Source organism: Oratosquilla oratoria, chromosome 12, assembly GCF_046742065.1.
Source record: "Oratosquilla oratoria isolate Oo_2021 chromosome 12, ASM4674206v1, whole genome shotgun sequence".
Taxonomy (NCBI): domain Eukaryota; kingdom Metazoa; phylum Arthropoda; class Malacostraca; order Stomatopoda; family Squillidae; genus Oratosquilla; species Oratosquilla oratoria.
The window spans coordinates 51,099,737-51,121,310 of NC_134788.1; the positions used below are offsets into that span (position 1 = coordinate 51,099,737).

Consider the following 21,574-nt stretch of genomic DNA (forward strand, 5'->3'; position numbering starts at 1 on the left):
CCATGGCAACTGTTGTCAATTTAAAAATAATAAAATCCAAACCACTGGCACAACTAACATGCAACTTGACATGTGAAGGTTTTATGGGTCAACAAATCTCCTGAGCATGTCAAAAACAATGCAGGACCATCCTTTTATACTGTTCTTACTTATACCTATCATGTTGCCATGACAACTATTGTCAATTTAGAAATAATAAAATCCAAACCCCTGGCACAACTGACATGCAACTTGGCATGTGAAGGTTTTATGGGTCGACAAATCACCTGAGCATATCAAAAACAATGTAGGACCTTCCTCTTATATTGTTCTTACTAACATCTATCATGTTGCCATGGCAACTGTTGTTAATTTAGTAATAATCAATAAAATCGAAACCACTGGCCCAACTGACATGCAACTTGACATGTGAGGGTTTTATGGGTCAACAAATCACCTGAGCATGTCATTAACATTGCAGGACCTTCTTCTTATACCATGCTTACTAACACCCATCATGTTGCTATGGCAACTGTTGTCAATTTAGAAATAATCAATAAAATCCAAACCACTGGCCCAACTGACATGCAACTTGACATGTGAAGGTTTTATGGGTCAACAAATCTCCTGAGCATGTCAAAAACAATGCAGGACCTTCCTTTTATACTGTTCTTACTAGCATCTATCATGTTGCCATGGCAACTGTTGTCAATTTAGAAATAATAAAATCCAAACCCCTGGCACAACTGACGTGCAACTTGGCATGTGAAGGTTTTATGGGCCAACAAATCACCTGAGCATGTCATTAACATTGCAGGACCTTCTTCTTATACCATTCTTACTAACACCTATCATGTTGCCATGGCAACTGTTGTCAATTTAGAAATAATCGGTAAAATCCAAACCCCTGGCACAACTGACATGTAACTTGGCATGTGAAGGTTTTATGGGTCAACAAATCTCCTGAGCATGTCAAAAACAATGCAGGACTTTCCTCTTACACCATTCTTACCAACACCTATCACGTTGCCATGGCAACGATATGTCGCGTAGGCATCTAAGCTTCAAGATTCTTAGATTGCACAGCTGCGCTATTACCAACAATTTCAAAGTTGCTCATATCCGGTAGAATAGAGGCTAATAAACATTATTACATTAAATATTATATAATTTAGTTTCTTGCCTTTAGATTTTTACTGGAAAACTAATTTGCCAAGGCTAATATAAAAAATTGCGTTGAAGTCAGTAAGAATTAGTCAAGTTTTGAAGAACTGGGCATACAATTGTTTAACAACAAGATAATTCTAATACCCTGTGAATGTGCTGAACGCTCCAAGCATTCAAACTAAGCCAAACAAAAATCAAAATCCAACAGGGCGCAAAAGATGGCGATAGAGGCGCTGGGCATGGTTTCGCGCATGACTATATGCCTACACGTATTGCAATTAAGCTCAAATGTTGATTAACCAACGATCTTAAGCTTCTCATTTCCGGGAGAAAATGGGTTAAAAAACATGGTTCTTTAATTTACAATATTTGTTATTGAGGCTTTACCTTAATATTTTTACTTGGAAAACTTTTTTGCTGAGGTTGATAACTAAACTTCTGTTTAAATCGGTGAATTTTTTTTTTGTATTTCAAGAAATGGGCATACACTTGCACAACGAGATATTTTGAATACCCTGTGCATGCGCTGAATGATACAAGCATTCAAACTGAGACATACTTATTTAAACGGGCTGCGATGGTGGTGCCACGAGCGGGATGCGCCCGTATCTAGTGTATTGTATTCTGTCATTTTCTCAATTAGTTGGTTCATCGCCTGCAAATAGTATAAAGTCAAGTCTCCGCTCCTAAAGCCTACCTATTCTCTTGGTTGGTTTCTATATAAAACTTGATTTAGTCTATTTGTAAGGATGTTGGAGAATATATACATTTGATAGCAAGCTGATTAGTCGATAGTTACTAAGGTCTTTCTGGTCTCCTTTTTTATGAAGCAAAATCACTATAGCATTGCTCCACGATTCAGGAGCACTCTGTTGGTGAAAGCACTGGGTGTACAACTGAGCCATCCTAATATGAACTTCTTTCCTTGCATCTTTCAATAGATTTATCGATGAGCCATCTTCCCCAGGTACTTTTCCTCATTTCATATTTTTAGAGCAAATTCTACTTTGTAATCTCTGGTACACTACTAATGTCTACAGATGAATTTACTGACTCAACTGTGGTCTTCGACAAATAAAGCTCTTGGTAAAATTCTTCTACTCTTTTTACCATTCTGTCTCTACATTTAATGATTTCTCCATTCCTATCTTTCAAACAAATTATTTGCTGTCTTCCTAAAGCATGTCTGCACTCGGTCCCTTTAATACTTTTACCTTTTTGAATAGTTTCCTCTATTTCATCCATGTTTCTCTTTCTTTTCTCTGATCTCTGCCTTTTGTTGATAGGCTTGTTTAATTCTACTCTTTCTATTTCATCTCTCCTTCTTCTTTTAATTAGATCATTTGTAGCTTTGGAGTATTTGTTGTCTCTATTACTTTTTGTATTTCCTACTTTCTCTACTGATTCCCTAATGATATTAACTAAATTCAAATTCATATATTCAATGGTGTCCTCATTAGTTTTTAGAGCTTCGAATCTGTTTTTAATTTCTATTTGATATTTCTTATTATCCTTAATCTTTGCAAGGCTGATTTTCTTTTTGAAAATTAGTTTATTTCTCTTGGCTCTGAAACTGAATTTAGCTATGCAACCTACCATTCCATGGCTACTACCTATGTTGACTTTATCACCATAACATTGCTAATGCTCTTGCTCTTGTCTGCTAATATGAAGTCTACTTCATTCTTTGTTGTTCCATTTGGACTTCTCCAGGTCCAGTTACGACCGTAAGGATATTGGAGAATACTTTATATACATTTGTGACTTCCTCCTTGAACCATTCCTATTCCTTCTCCACTCCTAGTTCTACTCTATCTTTCACTCCCTCCCACTCCTCTCTCAGCTTCTTCTTGTACTCCTTTTCTTTCTCATTTAAGCAGTTTACTGTAAGTACCTCCCTACCTTGTCTTTTTCCTCTTTCTCCATCTATCCTCCACTCTCAACTTAAGTTCCACAAAAAAAAAAAAAAAAGCTGATAATCCCTCTCTCTCTCCCCTTAGAACATGTACATCCAAAACACTTCCTACCACCCTCCTAGTTACCACTATAGTCCATTAAAACCCTATCTACCACCCTTCCATCCACCACCCTCTCCTATGTGTACTTATGCTTAACTTTCTTCCTAAATAATGTATTTACTATCATCAGCTTTCTTTTGAGACCCCTCTCCACCATCAACTCTGCACTACAACTTTTTCCTGGAACTCCACACTTCCCAACCACTCTGTACTACATTGACATTTCTCCCTAAACCCTCTATGCACTAGTTTAAATATATCCAAAATACCTCCCTTTCTTCTACACCCTTCTCATTACCAGGCCCATATGCACTTACAAAAATCCACATCTCCCTTCCCAATTTCAATTTTGCCTCCCAATCTGTAAGCTGAAGCTCCTGACGTAGTCCTATAAACTGAGCTTTACTGAAATCGGGTTATTTTAGAAACACAACTATCTATTCTAAATTTTTTTAGGAGTTTGAATCTAAGTTGTGATCGCTATTTGCAACAGTTTCACCGACTTCTACATCAGTTACCATGCTTTTGCGGCTATTGATCAATAGATTGAGTAAGTTTCCATATCTTGTGGGCTCTTTTATATGCTGAATGAAGTAATTGTCACCAAGAAAATCAATCAAGCGACTACCTATATGGCCATGTTCAAGGGTCATCCAATCAATGTCAGTAAAATTGAAATCACCCATTATCAATAAATCTCGGTTGCAGAAACTAGACAGTTCTTGAAATAACAGTTTGTTGTCTGCTAATGATAATGTCTTTGGCCTATATATTACACCTACATTCATTTTTTGTCCATTTGTTTGGGTTAACTCAACCCACAAACTATCATGTGCATCCTGTTTCACTTTCTCTAAAACACAAGCATGAACATTGTTTTTAACGTACAACAGACCACCCCCACCTTTCTTGTGGTTTCTATCCTGATGAAAGTGTTTAAATCCCGCAATATTAAATTCAGCTTTGAACTCTGTACCATTTAACCATGTCTTGGTTATTCCTATCATATCAAGATTTTCACTTTTGACATACGCCTGTATTTCTTGAAATTTGTTTCTAATACTACGAGCATTAAAGGACACAGTTTTAAGAAACTCGTGATTATTTCTTTTTGACACATTTTGAGTTTCAATATCATGTCTTACATTATCATTTTGTTTTTTATTTATACCTTGCTCTATGTTATTATTTGGTCCTTCATTGACATTCAATGCCACATTAACATTTCTCCCATCAAAATTAACATTTCCCCCATCACGGACATCTGGTCGATCACGGTCATCCGATCTCTTTTGTACACTTTGTCCCCCTACGTCACCGTGATTCACGCCGGCCTCCCGTCGTTCATTGACATTAGGTCCGGCATCCATTCCTGAAATGATATTTTGTCTTCCAGTGACATTATATCCTACCGTGATATTTTTTCCTCCACTATAATTACATCCCATTGTGATCTTTTGTCTTCCACTGTCATTACATCCCATCATGATATTTTGGCCTTCATTGACATTCTGTCCGGTATCCCTTCCTAAAATTATATTTTGTCCTCTACTGACATCATATCCTTCCGTGATATTTTCTCCTCCATTATCATTACATCCTATCATGATATTTTGTCCTCCACTATCATTACTTCCCATCGTGATCTTTTGTCCTCCACTGTCATTACATCCCATCGTGACATTTTGTCCTTTGACATTACATCCTAATGTAACATTTTGTCCTCTACCGACATTATATCCTAAAATTATATTTTGTCCTATACAGGTAAACGTCGACTTACGATGGCCGCGACTTACGATTGTTCGACTTTACGATGACGACGACGACGATATGATAATTTAACCCCTTCCATACGGTGCCGCACACGTAGGCGTCATGAGGAGCAAGTGGATTCGCGACGCTGCCATATCGGCGTCTTGATTATATTTATTGTAGTCGCCCCTGTGTTTTTACATTCTCTCAAATGTGCCCTAAATCCCATTCTCTGTGGTTTTCAAAATTCGCGGGTGAAAGAGAGAACGATCGATATAAGCGGTGACTATATTTTATGATGCGAGTATTATTACGTCACGTCGTACGGCTGGCATTGGCTGCTGCCCGCGAGATTTAAGTCCCGTACTGAAAATACATATTATAGTGTTTGAATATGGTAAAAAGGATAAAAATAATTAAATAAACTACTGTACATGTTTAATAGGCTATATTCAGTATCTCTGGTGGTTAATATACAGGTAAGCTAGGTACAGTGACCACGGAACAGAGTGATACACAAATTGGGGATCGACTTACGATGAAATCGTCTTACGATGGCTCTATCGAAACCTAATGCCATCGTAAGTCGACGTTTACCTGTACTGGCACATTGTTCTACATTAATGCCTCTACACTGTTTTCCCAAGTACTGTTCATTCTATTTCCCCTTCCCTTTGGGCTTCTACCCCAAAAAAGGAGCTAGTTCATTACAAACCCCCACAATGAGGTTTGTAAGAACATCTTTGCCTCTGCGGTGGATCCCATTAGAAGCGTAAAGGTCATGGCGCCTAGAAAAGAGATACCAAGGATCAAGAAAGTGGTATCCCAATTGTGTGCACAACTGCAATATCCTATCATTGATCCCTATGGCTCTACTGTTCCAACATGAGCCTGCGTAGATCCTTGGGAGGATCCCACAGACTACATGACGGCTCCCACGTTCCTTCATCTCCTGAAAGGAGGACCTTGTAATTCCGAACAAGTTCCTCTGATCTCACCCTACCTACATCGTTACTTCCTGTATGAACAATCGTAACCTTATTCATCCGTCCTTGCTCCTTGATGGACTGGGTACAATCGGTGATCCCATGGCCCAGTTGACATACAAGCTTGCAACGTGGCTTAGTCTTCCGCTGCAGGATATCGTCATAGCCTCGCACCATGGAGTCCCCCACCACTAAGAACTCCTGGTTTTCAGCCACTTCATCCTCCAGTAGAGCAAAACGATTGGCTATAGCCAGCAGTTGCTCCACAGGGCACACGTCTACCAAATGCAGGCTCGACAAACGGGACCCCAAGGAGCGCCACTCGCTCATGGCAGTGACAGAAGGGGAAGAAGTGGAATGCTCTTTGGGTTGTGGGGAGGGTTCACTCTTCTCACGGAGTGCACTCCTGAGAAGACGAATTTCCTCCTCACACATCCTGAGACGGACCTCCAGATTCATGTAAACTTCACAAGCCATTTCGCTCCTCCTTTAGCAATACAAACGGCAAAGAGAAAATACAAATCAACAACAAAAAAAAGCGGTCTCTAATAAACTAAATAAATGAAGTTTACTCTGCTTACCTTATACTATTTCTCCTACCTTTGGAGTACAGTAACAGAATACTGTTTTGAATTTAAATAGAACACTACACTTTATCTTATATCTGTAACTGTATAGCGCTATACGTTTACAATTACAAAAACACAACACAATGACTTAACACTATTCAGAGATATAAATTTCACAGGTATTCACTAGCTGGTGTCTGTGCAGAAAAATGAGCTCTCTAGCTGAGGTCACGAGCAGACTGAGCTGAGGTCACGAGCAGTTTGTAATTGTCTTTTGAGTTTTGTTCTGCATAGTCTGTAGGATGTTGTTCATCACTGAGTGTACATATTGTTTATATAGTGTATTGGTAGATTGTTTCATCTAAATGTTGTACTTGCCAGTGATTTAAGCACATTGAGTCTAGTTGTGCATTTTATGTTTGTGATGTGTTTCTTGAATGACATGAATATATCAAATGTTACTTCAAGAATCTTGGGTGTATGTGGTATGAGGGTCTTGTTGATAAAGAAGCATAACATGTATTTGTGTTCTGCTATCCAGTTTGTGATATGTGTGGCTGTGGATTTGGTTTAGGCTATTTTGAGTCTGGTGAAACAGGTGTTGAATGTGTCGAGGTATGGCTGTCTGTGTGCATATAATTATCTTATCTGTGTAGAAAGTGATTTGTATTTCTGAAGTGTGGGGTTTGGTTATACCTGTATAGATTAAAGAATATGGGGGATAGAACTGGTCCCTAAGGTACTATGTTCCAAAAATTTCTGGTGTGCAAATAATGGCCATTATATGATACATAGGCATATCTATTTACCAAATAATATGTCATGATAGTTGATATTGTTGTAGTAGGTATATCTGAGAGAGATATAATATATATATATATATATATATATATATATATATATATATATATATATATATATATATACATATATATGTATACATTTTTTCAGCACATTTCTAATAAGCAAGATTCAATATATCATAGCACCATATCTGTTAGTGTTTCTACCTATTTTATGGTAGGTGATGGCAAGTACAAAGGGGGTGTTTCAGTACATAGAGACTTAAGTGTGAAACATCCACTATTCTATTACCATGTATTACAGATTTTAAAAAAGTTAGATATCAGTCTTATAATTACATTTTTATTTCAGGATGAGGGTGCCTATCACCATTTCTTTGGAAGAAGTATCGATAGATATACATGTCATACAATGATAAGTATCCAGCGGGACATCTGCAGCAGAGCTATATCATGAGTTATCTTAGATATTGTGAGGTGACCTACACTACAGAGAATCTTTTTCACCGTGAATTGTGTGATTCTGCTTTCTCATGAAAGGGTCACCTCACACAGCATATGAGAATGCACACAGGAGAGAAGCCTTTCCAATGTGACCTGTGTGATTCTATTTTCTCACAAAAGTTTTTTCTCACAGGGCATATGATGACCCACACAGGAGAGAAAACTTTCCAATGTGGCCTGCGCGATTCCGCTTTCTCACAAATGAGTTCTCTCACAAAACATATGACGACTCACACAGGATTGAAACCAATCCAATGTGACGTTTGTGGTTCTTCTTTCTCATTAAAGGGTCATCTCAAACAGCATATGAGAACCCACACAGGAGAAAAGCCTTTCCAATGTGACCTGTGTGATACTGCTTTCTCACAAAAGGGTCACCTCACACACCATATGAGAACCCACACAGGAGAGAAGCCTTTCCAATGTGACCTGTGCGATTCTACTTTCTCAAAAAAGGTTTCTCTCATAGGACATATGGGGACCCACACAGGAGAGAAGCCTTTTCGATGTGGCCTGTGCGATTCTGCTTTCTCAGTAAAGGCTTATCTTACAAAACATATGATGACCCACACAGGATTGAAGCCAATTCAGTGTGACGTTTGTGGTGGTTCTTTCTCACAAAAGAGTCATCTCAGACAGCATATGAGAACCCACACAGGAGAAAAGCCTTTCCAGTGTGACCTTTGCAATGTAGCTTTCTTACAAAAGGGGTCTCTCACAACGCATATGAGGACCCACACAGGAGAGAAGCCATTCATGTGTGACCTGTGCGATTCTACTTTCTCACAAAAGAGTACTCTCACAAAGCATATGAGGACCCATACTGGAGAGAAGCCTTTCCAATGTGCTCTGTGCAATGCAGCTTTCTCACAAAAGACTCACCTCAAACTTCATATGATGACCCACACTGGGGAGAAGCCATTCCAATGTGACCTGTGCAGTAAAACTTTCCCACAAAAGAGTTCTCTCACAGGGCATATGAGGACCCACACAGGAGAGAAACCTTTCCAATGTGGCCTGTGCGATTCCGCTTTTTCAAATAAGAGTTCTCTCACAAACCATATGACGACTCACACAGGATTAAAACCATTCCAGTGTGACGTTTGTGGTTCTTCTTTCTCATTAAAGGGTCATCTCAAACAGCATATGAGAACCCACACAGGAGAAAAGCCTTTCCAGTGTGATCTGTGTGATTCTGCTTTCTCACAAAAAGGTAGTCTCACAATGCATATGAGGACCCACACAGGAGAGAAGCCTTTCCAGTGTGACCTGTGCGATTCTACTTTCTCAAAAAAGGTTTCTCTCATAGGACATATGGGGACCCACACAGGAGAGAAGCCTTTCCAATGTGGCCTGTGCGATTCTGCTTTCTCAGTAAAGGCTTATCTTACAAAACATATGATGACCCACACAGGATTGAAGCCAATTCAGTGTGATGTTTGTGGTGGTTCTTTCTCACAAAAGAGTCTTCTCAGACATCATATGAGAACCCACACAGGAGAAAAGCCTTTCCAGTGTGACCTTTGCAATGTAGCTTTCTCACAAAAGGGTCACCTCACACGGCATATGAGGACCCACACAGGGAAGAAGCCTTTCCAATGTGACCTGTGCGATTCTACTTTCTCACAAAAGACGTCTCTCACAGGGCATATGATGACCCACATGGGAGAGAAACCTTTCCAATGTGGCCAGTGCCATTCCGCTTTCTCACTAAAGGTTTATCTCAGAAAACATATGACGACTCACACAGGATTGAAACCATTCCAGTGTGACGTTTGTGGTTCTTCTTTCTCAAGAAATGGTCATCTCACAGTACATATGAGAACCCACACAGGAGAGAAGCCTTTCCAGTGTGACCTGTGTGATACTGCTTTCTCAGAAAAGGGTCACCTCACAACGCATATGAGGACCCACACAGGAGAGAAGCCTTTCCAGTGTAATGTATGCAATTCTAATTTTTCACAAAAAAGTTATCTCAAAAGACATATAAGGACCCACACGGGAGAGAAGCCTTTCCAGTGTGAGCTTTGTGATTCTGCTTTCCCACAAAAGAGTAACCTCACAAATCATATGAGAACCCACACAGGAGAGAAGCCTTTCCAGTGTGACATCTGTGACTCTGCTTTCTCAGAAAAGGGTTATCTCAAAAAACATATAAGGACCCACACAGGAGAGAAGCCTTTCCAGTGTGACCTTTGTAATTCTGCTTTCGCACAAAAGGGTAACCTCACACAGCATATGAGGACCCACACAAGAGAGAAGCCTTTCTAACGTGACCATTGAGATTCTGCTTTCTCATAAAAGGGTTTTCTCACACAACATATTGGGACCCACACAGGAGAGAAGCCTTTCCAGTGTGACCTGTGTGATTCAGCTTTCTCACAAAAGAGGTCTCTCAACCGTCATATAGTGAATCTCATTAAAAAATTCCATTGTGATGTGTGCAATGAACATTGTGCCCTGAAAGCTGTGTGCCTGTATTTAATTAGTTGTATTATACGGGAAGGGAGCTATGCTCGTGGTGATCCATCTTTGTATCTTTCAGCATCAAGATTTTTCTTAAAATCTTGAATAGCGTTTGCACACACTGTTTCTTTGTCTAATTTGTTCCAGGTACATATCGCTCTAGGTGGGAAGCAATTTTTTTCAGATCTCTTCTTTAATGATCTTTTTTGAGTTTCTTTTCGTGTCCTCTTGTTTTTCCATTGTCCAATTTCAATAAATCATTCTTATCTAAGATTTCCATTCCTTTCATAATTCTATAGATAGTAGATCTCCTCTTTCCCTTCTTTGTTCCAGAGTTGGTAATTCTAATTTGGACAGTCTTTGTTCATATGTCATTTTGGAAAGAGTTGGTGCCAGTTTTGTTGTTACTCTTTGTATTCTTTCTAATTTTTTTTATATTATTTTTGGTCCTGGGTGTCCATAGTGTTGCTGCGTGCTCGAGTTTTGGTCTTATTAGTGCAAATATGCTTTACAGCCAATGCACTAAGGGAAAAAATATGTGCTCACAAGGTATTCAAGATGGTTAATTTTTTTCAATTGAAGAAATTAATTGTATAATTTCATAATCAATCCAAAAGAAAAGAAAGATGTGATATTGAGAATCTGTTAATGACCTTTGAGATGTAATAGCCCAATTTCATAATTTCACATGTAGTTTTGAGATCATTTGTACGGTGACAGTTATTCATCACTATTACTTGTTCAGTCAAGTGAAAAATCAAGAAGCATGTTATCAGTTTCACCCCTCAAATATGATAATCTTGATGGCCTGATAATTGTGAATACTTGATACAATTCCAGTGTTTGTTTTTTCACGTATCAAATTCTATTGGAAAAGAAAAGAAAATCAGTCGCGTTTACTACAAAGACCTACTCTTCAAGAATAACAATGTGAGCAAAGAGTACTGTTGAAAAAAGACAACTAAGCTTGGTAAATAGTGTACAGGGACGACATGACCTGTATCTAATCTGTAGCCATTTAAGTTTACAAAAAAAAAAAAATGTGTGTGTGAAATTTGGGAATAATATTCCCACGGGCTTTGAGGGTGAGCCCATTTGGAGGGTGATTTGAATTATGAGTATGTGCGGGTTTAACCACACCCACCCATACATTCACAAGATGTGCTTATGTATGTGATATACGTATGCACATCCCGGTGAATGCACCCTTCTTAACATGAGCGGTGTATACTGTACATATGTATTAAGTGTGTGACATTGAAATAAATATAAATTTAAAGGGGAGGGGGCGACACTCCACCAGCCGATGCAGTTCGAATTGGCTTAAGTGGCTGCATACGTGGAGCACAAGACCCTGAGATGTCAGAGGCCTCCTCAGAAAAGCAGTTGCGGGGCAATACTTGAGGTAGTGGTCAAGGGTAGCTTCTGGGTGGCGGCAATGTTGACATCTTTTTTCTCCTGCTGTCGGGTTGGTCTTGACCTGCCAGAAACAACGGTCCTCCAGCCGCAGACGGAAGAGCAGAGTTTCCAACAGCATGCTCTTGTGTTCCTTGGACCGCTATGGCCTCAGCTTGGAGAGTGGACGCATGATCAGATACTCTCCTGCCGAAGGTCAAACCATCCGTCACGAAAACAGCCCCTGCACTACGGGGCCTGTTGGGGTCTATGGAGCCATCCATGTAATAGACCGCCATTCCAGGTTCCGACAGTGCGCGGATGCCTTGTAGGGCCTGCGCTCGTACTCTTTCCTGATCACATAACTTCTTACTGGGAAGCTTTGTGACAACGAAGGTTGCAGGTATTGACAGCCATGGTGCTGGGGACTTGAACTCTGGGTGTGGAGAGTCCCTACCCTTCTCAAGGAGAACGCTGGTGAGCCTGAAGGAGCCCAGGAGTCTAGCCGCCTGAGATAGCCAGGTACTAGAGTGGATAAGATTACTCACTCGTCCCAGAGCTATCACAAGGCTCTGACTCAGCTCAGTTATCCTGTGGCTCTGGACTATCTTGGCAAGAAAGTCGACCTCCAGCCTTCTGACCCGTGATGTTAATGAAGGCAATGAAGCCTCCATCCGGAGGTTAACTGTCTTGGTCCAAGGTGGAGCTCCTAGGATAATCCTTGCTGCGGCATTTTGGCAAGGCTCCAGGTCTTCAAGCTTGGCAGTCGCCACATTTATGAGAGCTGGGGCAGCATAGTCCACCAAGCTGCGGACTGTTTGCACATAGAATGTGCGAAGGACCTGATGCGTGGCACCAAGTGCCTTCCCCGTCATTGCTCTCATAACTGTGGTTCTTGCCTTCAGTCTCTCCTTGAGATAGGCTAGTTCCTTCTGAAAGGTGAGCCTCCCATCAATCCAGACCCCCAGGTACTGAAACTGGTGAACCCAGTCCAGCCTAAGGTCCTGGATGGTGAGGTGCTCCCCTTCTTTCCAGAGTCCTAATGCCATGGCTTTCGATTTAGTAGGGGAGATCTTTAACCCTAACCTGCAACCTTTTGTCGCCACATTGCTTAAGCAGCGCTGGGCCCTGCTGAAGCACCGCCGTTTCCCAGTAATTATGAGCGCAATGTCATCTGCATAAGAGATAACCTTGCACCCATTGGGTAGAGGTAGTTCCAGAATGTTGGAGACGAGCACATTGAACAGAGTGAGGCTGAGCCCCCCCCCCTGAAAAAAATAAAAAAATTCAAATAACAAAAGTGCAGAGAAGTGATGCACCATGATGTCAAATTCAAAGGGAATGAAGGGTGTGAGGTGAAAAGGAACTGCTAGCTACTAGTGAATGGTTGGTTAGAATAATGAAAACTGCTGCACCCATTTACAGGACATATTTCCAGAGGATGAGGTATAAGAATGGTCAGTGTTTGATATCTCCTGTATTTCATATTGTGATTTCTCACTTTGTAGTGAACATGTCAGTGTCCTTTTTCTTCATTCTACAAAAATATTAGGTTAATGGTTTCAAATTTCCTGTGCAAGAAAACATTATATCCAAAATTATATCAAATTTTATACAAACATTGGTATTTGCTCATAAGAATGAATAGTTCTGTGACTTGGCAAAGTTGATAGATAGGTAGTGGAGGAACCTTCCTTGCATCTAGTGCAGACTGTGAGTGTGGTCTTAGTGTAATGAATCAAATAATAAACTTGGAAACCGTTTAGGGGAATGCTGTTTGGATATGCTTAAGAGAGTGAAAAATGACAAATTATATAGAAATTCGATCAATTTAGATAATGTGTGTGAATAAGGAGTGGGTGAATGCCAAAGAGAGAATAAATAAGGAGATAGAAGCTCGAATACAACAAGCTGAGAATTAGTAATAGACTTATTCTATTATGTATATTTGTAGCTATTTGCAAAATAAGAAAGTATGAATAAAGGTAATCGGTCATTAATTTGATCTGTTTTACTTAATTTTGTACTAATCAGATAAATATGGGATGGTTTGGACACATGGAAAGAATGAGTGAAGAAAGACTAGTAAAGGAGGTATGGAAGGCAGATGTGGAGGGAGTGAACATGAGGGGACGTCCTAGGATGAGATGGATGGATGGGGTGAAGGGGGCTTTGGGGAAGAGGGGAATGTCTGTTGAGGAAGGATGGGAGAGGACAGAAGACAGGGGTGAATGGAGAATGGTTGTATATGGAAGATGTTGTGATGCATGAGGTGGAATGGACGGGGGGGTTGGGGGGTGAGGTAGTGTGTGTGAGCAAAATTTTGACACAGCCCGAAGGGATTTTCCCCCGTCTTCTCCTTTATATGGGGGGGGGGGTCGCCGATTTATGAAGCAGCCTTGCTGTGGATGTGCTGTGTCTTGCGACACTGCTTCTGACCCAGGGCAGTGGACAGGGTGCAGGGATGACCCGTCATCTAGGAGGTGCTAAGATGGGAGGGAAGGTGGAGGGGTGTTTTCAGGAATGGAATGGGTGGGAATGATTTTATGCCTTTTCCTTTTTGGCTACCTCCCTAGTAAGGGGGAAAAAGCCTTGGTATATGTATGTATGTATGTAGATGAATATAAATGGCATATTAGATATTTTTGTCAGTTCTGTCATTGTTGTCACACCAAGGACTCGTGTAATACAAAATAAACAAAAAAAAATATGGAATTGAAATATATGCCTATTATTTTTGGAAAAGCCAAATTTGAAAAGTATTTCATATACATAACAAAATATTAAACTGGATGGCGGTCAGAGAAGGCATACCTCTACCAACATCAGGATCACAAAATATAATTTTGCTCACATTACAAATGATAGCAGTGGCCACTTTGTATACAATCCATGAAATTTGTATACAATCAGAATTACAAATTTGAAAAAACCCTGTTTCAGCATATATATCCAGATCTGCCTCAAAACCCAGTAACTTGCTTCTTGGCCTAAGATTCAACTTTCCACAAAATTTAATCGAAATCTGAAGGTAACATTTTTTGTAAATGTTGTTAAACAAATGCTGGTAAAAAACATAACTTCCTTGGTGGAGGTAATAATACACACTTGAAAATAGCATACGTTTGCCTAACTGGTCAGTGCAATGGGTGTGCACATTGATAAGAAGGCAAATTTTGCACACAAGCAAATTTGTGCACTCGTATATCTGTTTGGAATTTATTTTTGCAAACAGCAATAAAACACATGCCTGGCCACAAAAATGTCTTTGCTGATTCTCTCGAAATATCATTTTTAAGGGGGAAGGTGTCATGCCTTGATATGAGTATGATAAAATGCATGTCTGCCATTGTCACGACCTTGCATTAGTATTGCAAAAATGGTCAAACTTTCATGTGTGAAACTATGGTATGTATCTTATGTTGAACTTTATGTTGACTTTTATTTGCAGTGTATTAAGAAATTAAAAATGTATTTGAATTATATTGCATTAGTTTTATTACAATAATATTAAGAATCATGTGATGTTATATAGATTGTGTGGAGGTGTGAAAGGGGAGGGAGGAGATATACATATGGGAAGTACATTCCCGATATCTGAGCCATTTTTGTAAGGACTACCTGGTACTCTGCATAAATGAATAGTATTGACATCATCAGTGAAGGTTATATAAGGAGACGAAAACAGGGCAAGAACATATCTGGAAGAACCATGAGCAGAGGGGGTAAAGCTACAGGAAAATATAAAAATTGGTTCAACTTCCAAAAAGATTCTGATAGGAGTGTGGAGTGTATGGATTTATTTGGAAGTTGCAGAACTGGAAGTTTTACTCGAATGAATAAGTGATAAAAGCAAAGGAGCTGGAAGTGCAAATTTGGCAAAAAAAAAAAAAAAAAAAAATTATGAGGAGGTGGAGGACAGAAGACGGATTTATATCCATGTGGGGGGGGTTATCGTAGAAAAGGTGAAAGATGGAAGCCGTATAATCAAGTAACGTCTTGTTGCGAGGGGTTTTGAAGAGGACACATTCAGCTTTAGGAAGGGTTCCCCAGCTTGTTCTAAAGAATCTTCCAATTGGCTCTGGCAATAGCTTCTGTATTTGGTTGAGTGTCACAGTCTGGATGTGAAGTCAGCTCACCTTTAGGGCAACTATATAGAGGAAGAGGTTTATTTGTGTCCTCCCCCAGAATATTGCTGTGGCCAATTTTGGAGACAGAAAAAGACTGTGTACAGTCTATATGATGCAGCAAGAGTGTGGCACTTGCATGTCAAGAGTCAGCTACTGTCTCTGTCAGCTGAGGGGTATCCATTCAATTTATCCCTGTTTTCTTGGTATTATGGTGGTGAACTTCATGGAATCATATGTGGATGATTTTCTCTGGATGGGTACTGGGGTGTTCCAGGAGAAGGTTATTGATGTTCTTTATTGGGAGCACAGCATCATCTACCTTCAAATACATAGGTTTGGAAGTGGACTTTACTGCTGAAGGTATAACAGTTGGCCAGTATAGTAATGCCAGTGTGCTCACACCACCGAGTTTGAGATGTCACATATCAGCAGCTAAGTCTAGTGAGCTGTCAGACAATGAGAAGAAGGAATTCTGTGCTTTGATTGGTCAACTGAGCTGGATAACTACAAAAACAAGACCAGATATTGCCTTTGATGTGTGTGAAGTGAGTGGTCATTCTATAAATGTCACAGTGGCTGATGCTGTGAGACTCAATTAGATTGTCAACTGAATAATGGGTGACCATTTTTGTTTGCTGTTTATAAAGCTGTCAGTTGTGGAGGACTGTATGATTGGGTGCTTCTCAGATGCTCCTTTTGGGAAGCTATCTGATGGTGGTTCCCAGGGAGGATTTGTGATTTTTCTCAAGGATGAGGAAGGAAGAAGATACCTGATTTATAATAGAGGAAATTGTGCCAAGTGGTGAAATCCACATTGTCTGCTGAGACCTTGGCTCTTGTTGAGTGCACTGAGACAGCTTCCTATCTTGGATAGATTACCAGGGACATTGTCAGAGATTAACTCTGTTTCTAGGGTTGGAACCTTGGAGCAACTTGCCGACTGCCCTACTAAGAGGGGGGGTTTTCAGCACAATGTTTGTGAGCAGCCCTCTCAGGTCAATAGGATTCCTTGGCTTACAAATACTGTAGGTAAGAAGACGCTCATTCATGAAGTGAACAAGAATTATTCCGTGTCAATAAATTGACCTTCATTTTTGTCTTCGGTTAGAAAAAAAAAAAAAAAAGAGAGAGAGGGAGAGAAAAAAGACTGAGCATTGTTGGAGTGCTCATTTGTTGTCATTTGTGTGATTCAGTGAATGGACACCAGGTGGCAGTATTGCTGAGCTGCTATGTGGAGTGCTGGGTCCACAATGTAAAGCAAGAAGTGACTAGAGAAAGGACTGGATTGGAGCTAACAAAAATATTTACCTAAACTTCTACCGAGATACTTTCATTTTGAGAAGGGAATGCACGATGTGTTACTTGACAATGAATCATCGGAGGCCATAAAAAACAGCTGCTATCTAAACTAGAGATGTTAGGTTGGGATGTGAATAAAGTGTTTGCATACATTGCTGATAAATCAGATTTAAGATATGTAAAATACAATAATGTTATCAAAAAGTAAAAATGGCTTAAGAACCTTACTGCTGCAAACTTCCTGGCTCATATTTTGCATAATGCAACAATATTTGCTACAGTTAATTTGTAAATTGATGCTGAAAATATTGTGCTCAAAGTGTAAAGTCTTCATCAGCTCAACGAAAAGAAGAGCACAGTTAAAGGAATTCAGTGAATTTGTAGAGGTTTATAGTTGCACTCCATTGTGACTAGATGGTTTTCTTTTTTACCAGCTATTGACCGAATACTTTGTATTTCTGAAGTGTGGGGTTTGGGTATATCTGTATAGGTTAAAGAATATGTGGGATAGAACTGGTCCCTAGGGTACTATGTTCCTAAAATTTCTGGTGTGCAAATAATGGCCATTATATGACACATAGGCATATCTACTTACCAATTAATATGTCATGATAGTTGATATTGTTGTAGTAGGTATATCATATATATATATATTATATATATATATATATATATATATATATATATATATATATATATATATATATATATATATATATATATATATATATATATATATATATATATATATATATATATATATATATATAAACATTTTTTCAGCACATTTCTAATAAGCAGAATATATCATAGCACCATATCTGTTAGTGTTTCTACCTATTTTATGGTACATAGAGACTTAAGTGTGAAACATCCACTATCCTATTACCATGTATTACAGATTTTCAAAAAGTTAGATATAAGTCTTATAATTACATTTTTTTTTCAGGATGAGGGTGCCTATCACCATTTCTTTGGAAGAAATATTGATAGACATACATGTCATACAATGATAACTATCCAGCGGGACATCTGCAGCAGAGCTATATCATGAGTTATCTTAGATAGTGTGAGATGAGCTACACTACAGAGAATCTTTTTCACTGAATTGTGTGATTCTGCTTTCTCACAAAAGACTCACCTCAAACTCCATATGATGACCGACACTGGGGAGAAGCCATTCCAATGTGACCTGTGCAGTAAAACTTTCCCACAAAAGAGTTCTCTCACAGGGCATATGAGGACCCACACAGGAGAGAAGCCTTTCCAGTGTGACCTGTGCAATTCTACTTTCTCAAAAAAGGTTTCTCTCATAGGACATATGGGGACCCACACGGGAGAGAAGCCTTTCCAGTGTGGCCTGTGCGATTCTGCTTTCTCACTAAAGGCTTATCTTACAAAACATATGATGACCCACACAGGATTGAAGCCAATTCAGTGTGATGTTTGTGGTGGTTCTTTCTCACAAAAGAGTATTCTCAGACGGCATATGAGAACCCACACAGGAGAAAAGCCTTTCCAGTGTGACCTTTGCAATGTAGCTTTCTCACAAAAGGGTCACCTCACACGGCATATGAGGACCCACACAGGGAAGAAGCCTTTCCAATGTGACCTGTGCGATTCTACTTTCTCACAAAAGACGTCTCTCACAGGGCATATGATGACCCACATGGGAGAGAAACCTTTCCAATGTGGCCAGTGCCATTCCGCTTTCTCACTAAAGGTTTATCTCAGAAAACATATGACGACTCACACAGGATTGAAACCATTCCAGTGTGACGTTTGTGGTTCTTCTTTCTCAAGAAATGGTCATCTCACAGTACATATGAGAACCCACACAGGAGAGAAGCCTTTCCAGTGTGACCTGTGTGATACTGCTTTCTCAGAAAAGGGTCACCTCACAACGCATATGAGGACCCACACAGGAGAGAAGCCTTTCCAGTGTAATGTATGCAATTCTAATTTTTCACAAAAAAGTTATCTCAAAAGACATATAAGGACCCACACGGGAGAGAAGCCTTTCCAGTGTGACCTGTGTGATTCTGCTTTCCCACAAAAGAGTAACCTCACAAATCATATGAGAACCCACACAGGAGAGAAGCCTTTCCAGTGTGACATCTGTGACTCTGCTTTCTCAGAAAAGGGTTATCTCAAAAAACATATAAGGACCCACACAGGAGAGAAGCCTTTCCAGTGTGACCTTTGTGATTCTGCTTTCGCACAAAAGGGTAACCTCACACAGCATATGAGGACCCACACAAGAGAGAAGCCTTTCTAACGTGACCATTGAGATTCTGCTTTCTCATAAAAGGGTTTTCTCACACAACATATTGGGACCCACACAGGAGAGAAGCCTTTCCAGTGTGACCTGTGTGATTCAGCTTTCTCACAAAAGAGGTCTCTCAACCGTCATATAGTGAATCTCATTAAAAAATTCCATTGTGATGTGTGCAATGAACATTGTGCCCTGAAAGCTGTGTGCCTGTATTTAATTAGTTGTATTATACGGGAAGGGAGCTATGCTCGTGGTGATCCATCTTTGTATCTTTCAGCATCAAGATTTTTCTTAAAATCTTGAATAGCGTTTGCACACACTGTTTCTTTGTCTAATTTGTTCCAGGTACATATCGCTCTAGGTGGGAAGCAATTTTTTTCAGATCTCTTCTTTAATGATCTTTTTTGAGTTTCTTTTCGTGTCCTCTTGTTTTTCCATTGTCCCATTTCAATAAATCATTCTTATCTAAGATTTCCATTCCTTTCATAATTCTATAGATAGTAGATCTCCTCTTTCCCTTCTTTGTTCCAGAGTTGGTAATTCTAATTTGGACAGTCTTTGTTCATATGTCATTTTGGAAAGAGTTGGTGCCAGTTTTGTTGTTACTCTTTGTATTCTTTCTAATTTTTTTATATTATTTTTGGTCCTGGGTGTCCATAGTGTTGCTGCGTGCTCGAGTTTTGGTCTTATTAGTGCAAATATGCTTTACAGCCAATGCACTAAGGGAAAAAATATGTGCTCACAAGGTATTCAAGATGGTTAATTTTTTCAATTGAAGAAATTAATTGTATAATTTCATAGTAATTCAAAAGAAAAGAAAGATGTGATTTTGAGAATCTGTCAATGACCTTTGTAATCTAAGTATAAATTTCATGATTTCACATGCAGTTTTGAGATCATTTGTACGGTGACAGTTATTCATCACTATTACTTGTTCAGTCAAGTGAATTAAATCAAGAAGCATGTTATCAGTTTCGCCCCGCAAATATGATAATCTTGATGGCCTGATAATTGTGAATACTTGATACAATTCCAGTGTTTGTTTTTCACTTATCAAATTCTATTGGAAAAGAAAAGAAAATCAGTCGCGTTTACTACAAAGACCTACTCTTCAAGAATAACAATGTGAGCAAAGAGTACTGTTGAAAAAAGACAACTAAGCTTGGTAAATAGTGTACAGGGATGACATGACCTGTATCTGTAATCTGTAGCCATTTAAGTTTACAAAAAAAAAAATGTGTGTGTGAAATTTGGGAATAATATTCCCACGGGCTTTGAGGGTGAGCCCATTTGGAGGGTGATTTGAATTATGAGTATGTGCGGGTTTAACCACACCCACCCATACATTCACAAGATGTGCATATGTATGTGATATACGTATGCACATCCCGGTGAATGCACCCTTCTTAACATGAGCGGTGTATACTGTACATATGTATTAAGTGTGTGACATTGAAATAAATATAAATTTAAAGGGGGGGGGCGACACTCCACCAGCCGATGCAGTTCGAATTGGCTTAAGTGGCTGCATACGTGGAGCACAAGACCCTGAGATGTTGTCAGAGGCCTCCTCAGAAAAGCAGTTGCGGGGCAATACTTGAGGTAGTGGTCAAGGGTAGCTTCTGGGTGGCGGCAATGTTGACATCTTTTTTCTCCTGCTGTCGGGTTGGTCTTGACCTGCCAGAAACAACGGTCCTCCAGCCGCAGACGGAAGAGCAGAGTTTCCAACAGCATGCTCTTGTGTTCCTTGGACCGCTATGGCCTCAGCTTGGAGAGTGGACGCATGATCAGATACTCTCCTGCCGAAGGTCAAACCATCCGTCACGAAAACAGCCCCTGCACTACGGGGCCTGTTGGGGTCTATGGAGCCATCCATGTAATAGACCGCCATTCCAGGTTCCGACAGTGCGCGGATGCCTTGTAGGGCCTGCGCTCGTACTCTTTCCTGATCACATAACTTCTTACTGGGAAGCTTTGTGACAACGAAGGTTGCAGGTATTGACAGCCATGGTGCTGGGGACTTGAACTCTGGGTGTGGAGAGTCCCTACCCTTCTCAAGGAGAACGCTGGTGAGCCTGAAGGAGCCCAGGAGTCTAGCCGCCTGAGATAGCCAGGTACTAGAGTGGATAAGATTACTCACTCGTCCCAGAGCTATCACAAGGCTCTGACTCAGCTCAGTTATCCTGTGGCTCTGGACTATCTTGGCAAGAAAGTCGACCTCCAGCCTT

The 21,574-nt window shown here is 39.9% G+C and overlaps 1 protein-coding gene across 2 annotated transcripts in view; it reads left to right on the forward strand.

Annotated features, from left to right (window-relative positions):
- The window catches only part of LOC143031717 (uncharacterized), a 21,628-nt gene extending 2,023 nt beyond the window's left edge, over positions 1-19,605 (forward strand). The window contains exon 2 of one of the 2 annotated variants that reach the window (XM_076195923.1): positions 18,021-19,605. In XM_076195923.1, the coding sequence (XP_076052038.1) occupies positions 18,225-19,349 (1,125 nt within the window). In that variant the 5' untranslated portion in view covers positions 18,021-18,224 and the 3' untranslated portion in view covers positions 19,350-19,605. Of the gene's footprint in view, positions 1-7,629; positions 10,697-18,020 lie in introns of those variants that run through there. The other variant, XM_076195922.1, reaches the window with a different exon arrangement.
- Positions 19,606-21,574: the final 1,969 nt, after the last annotated feature.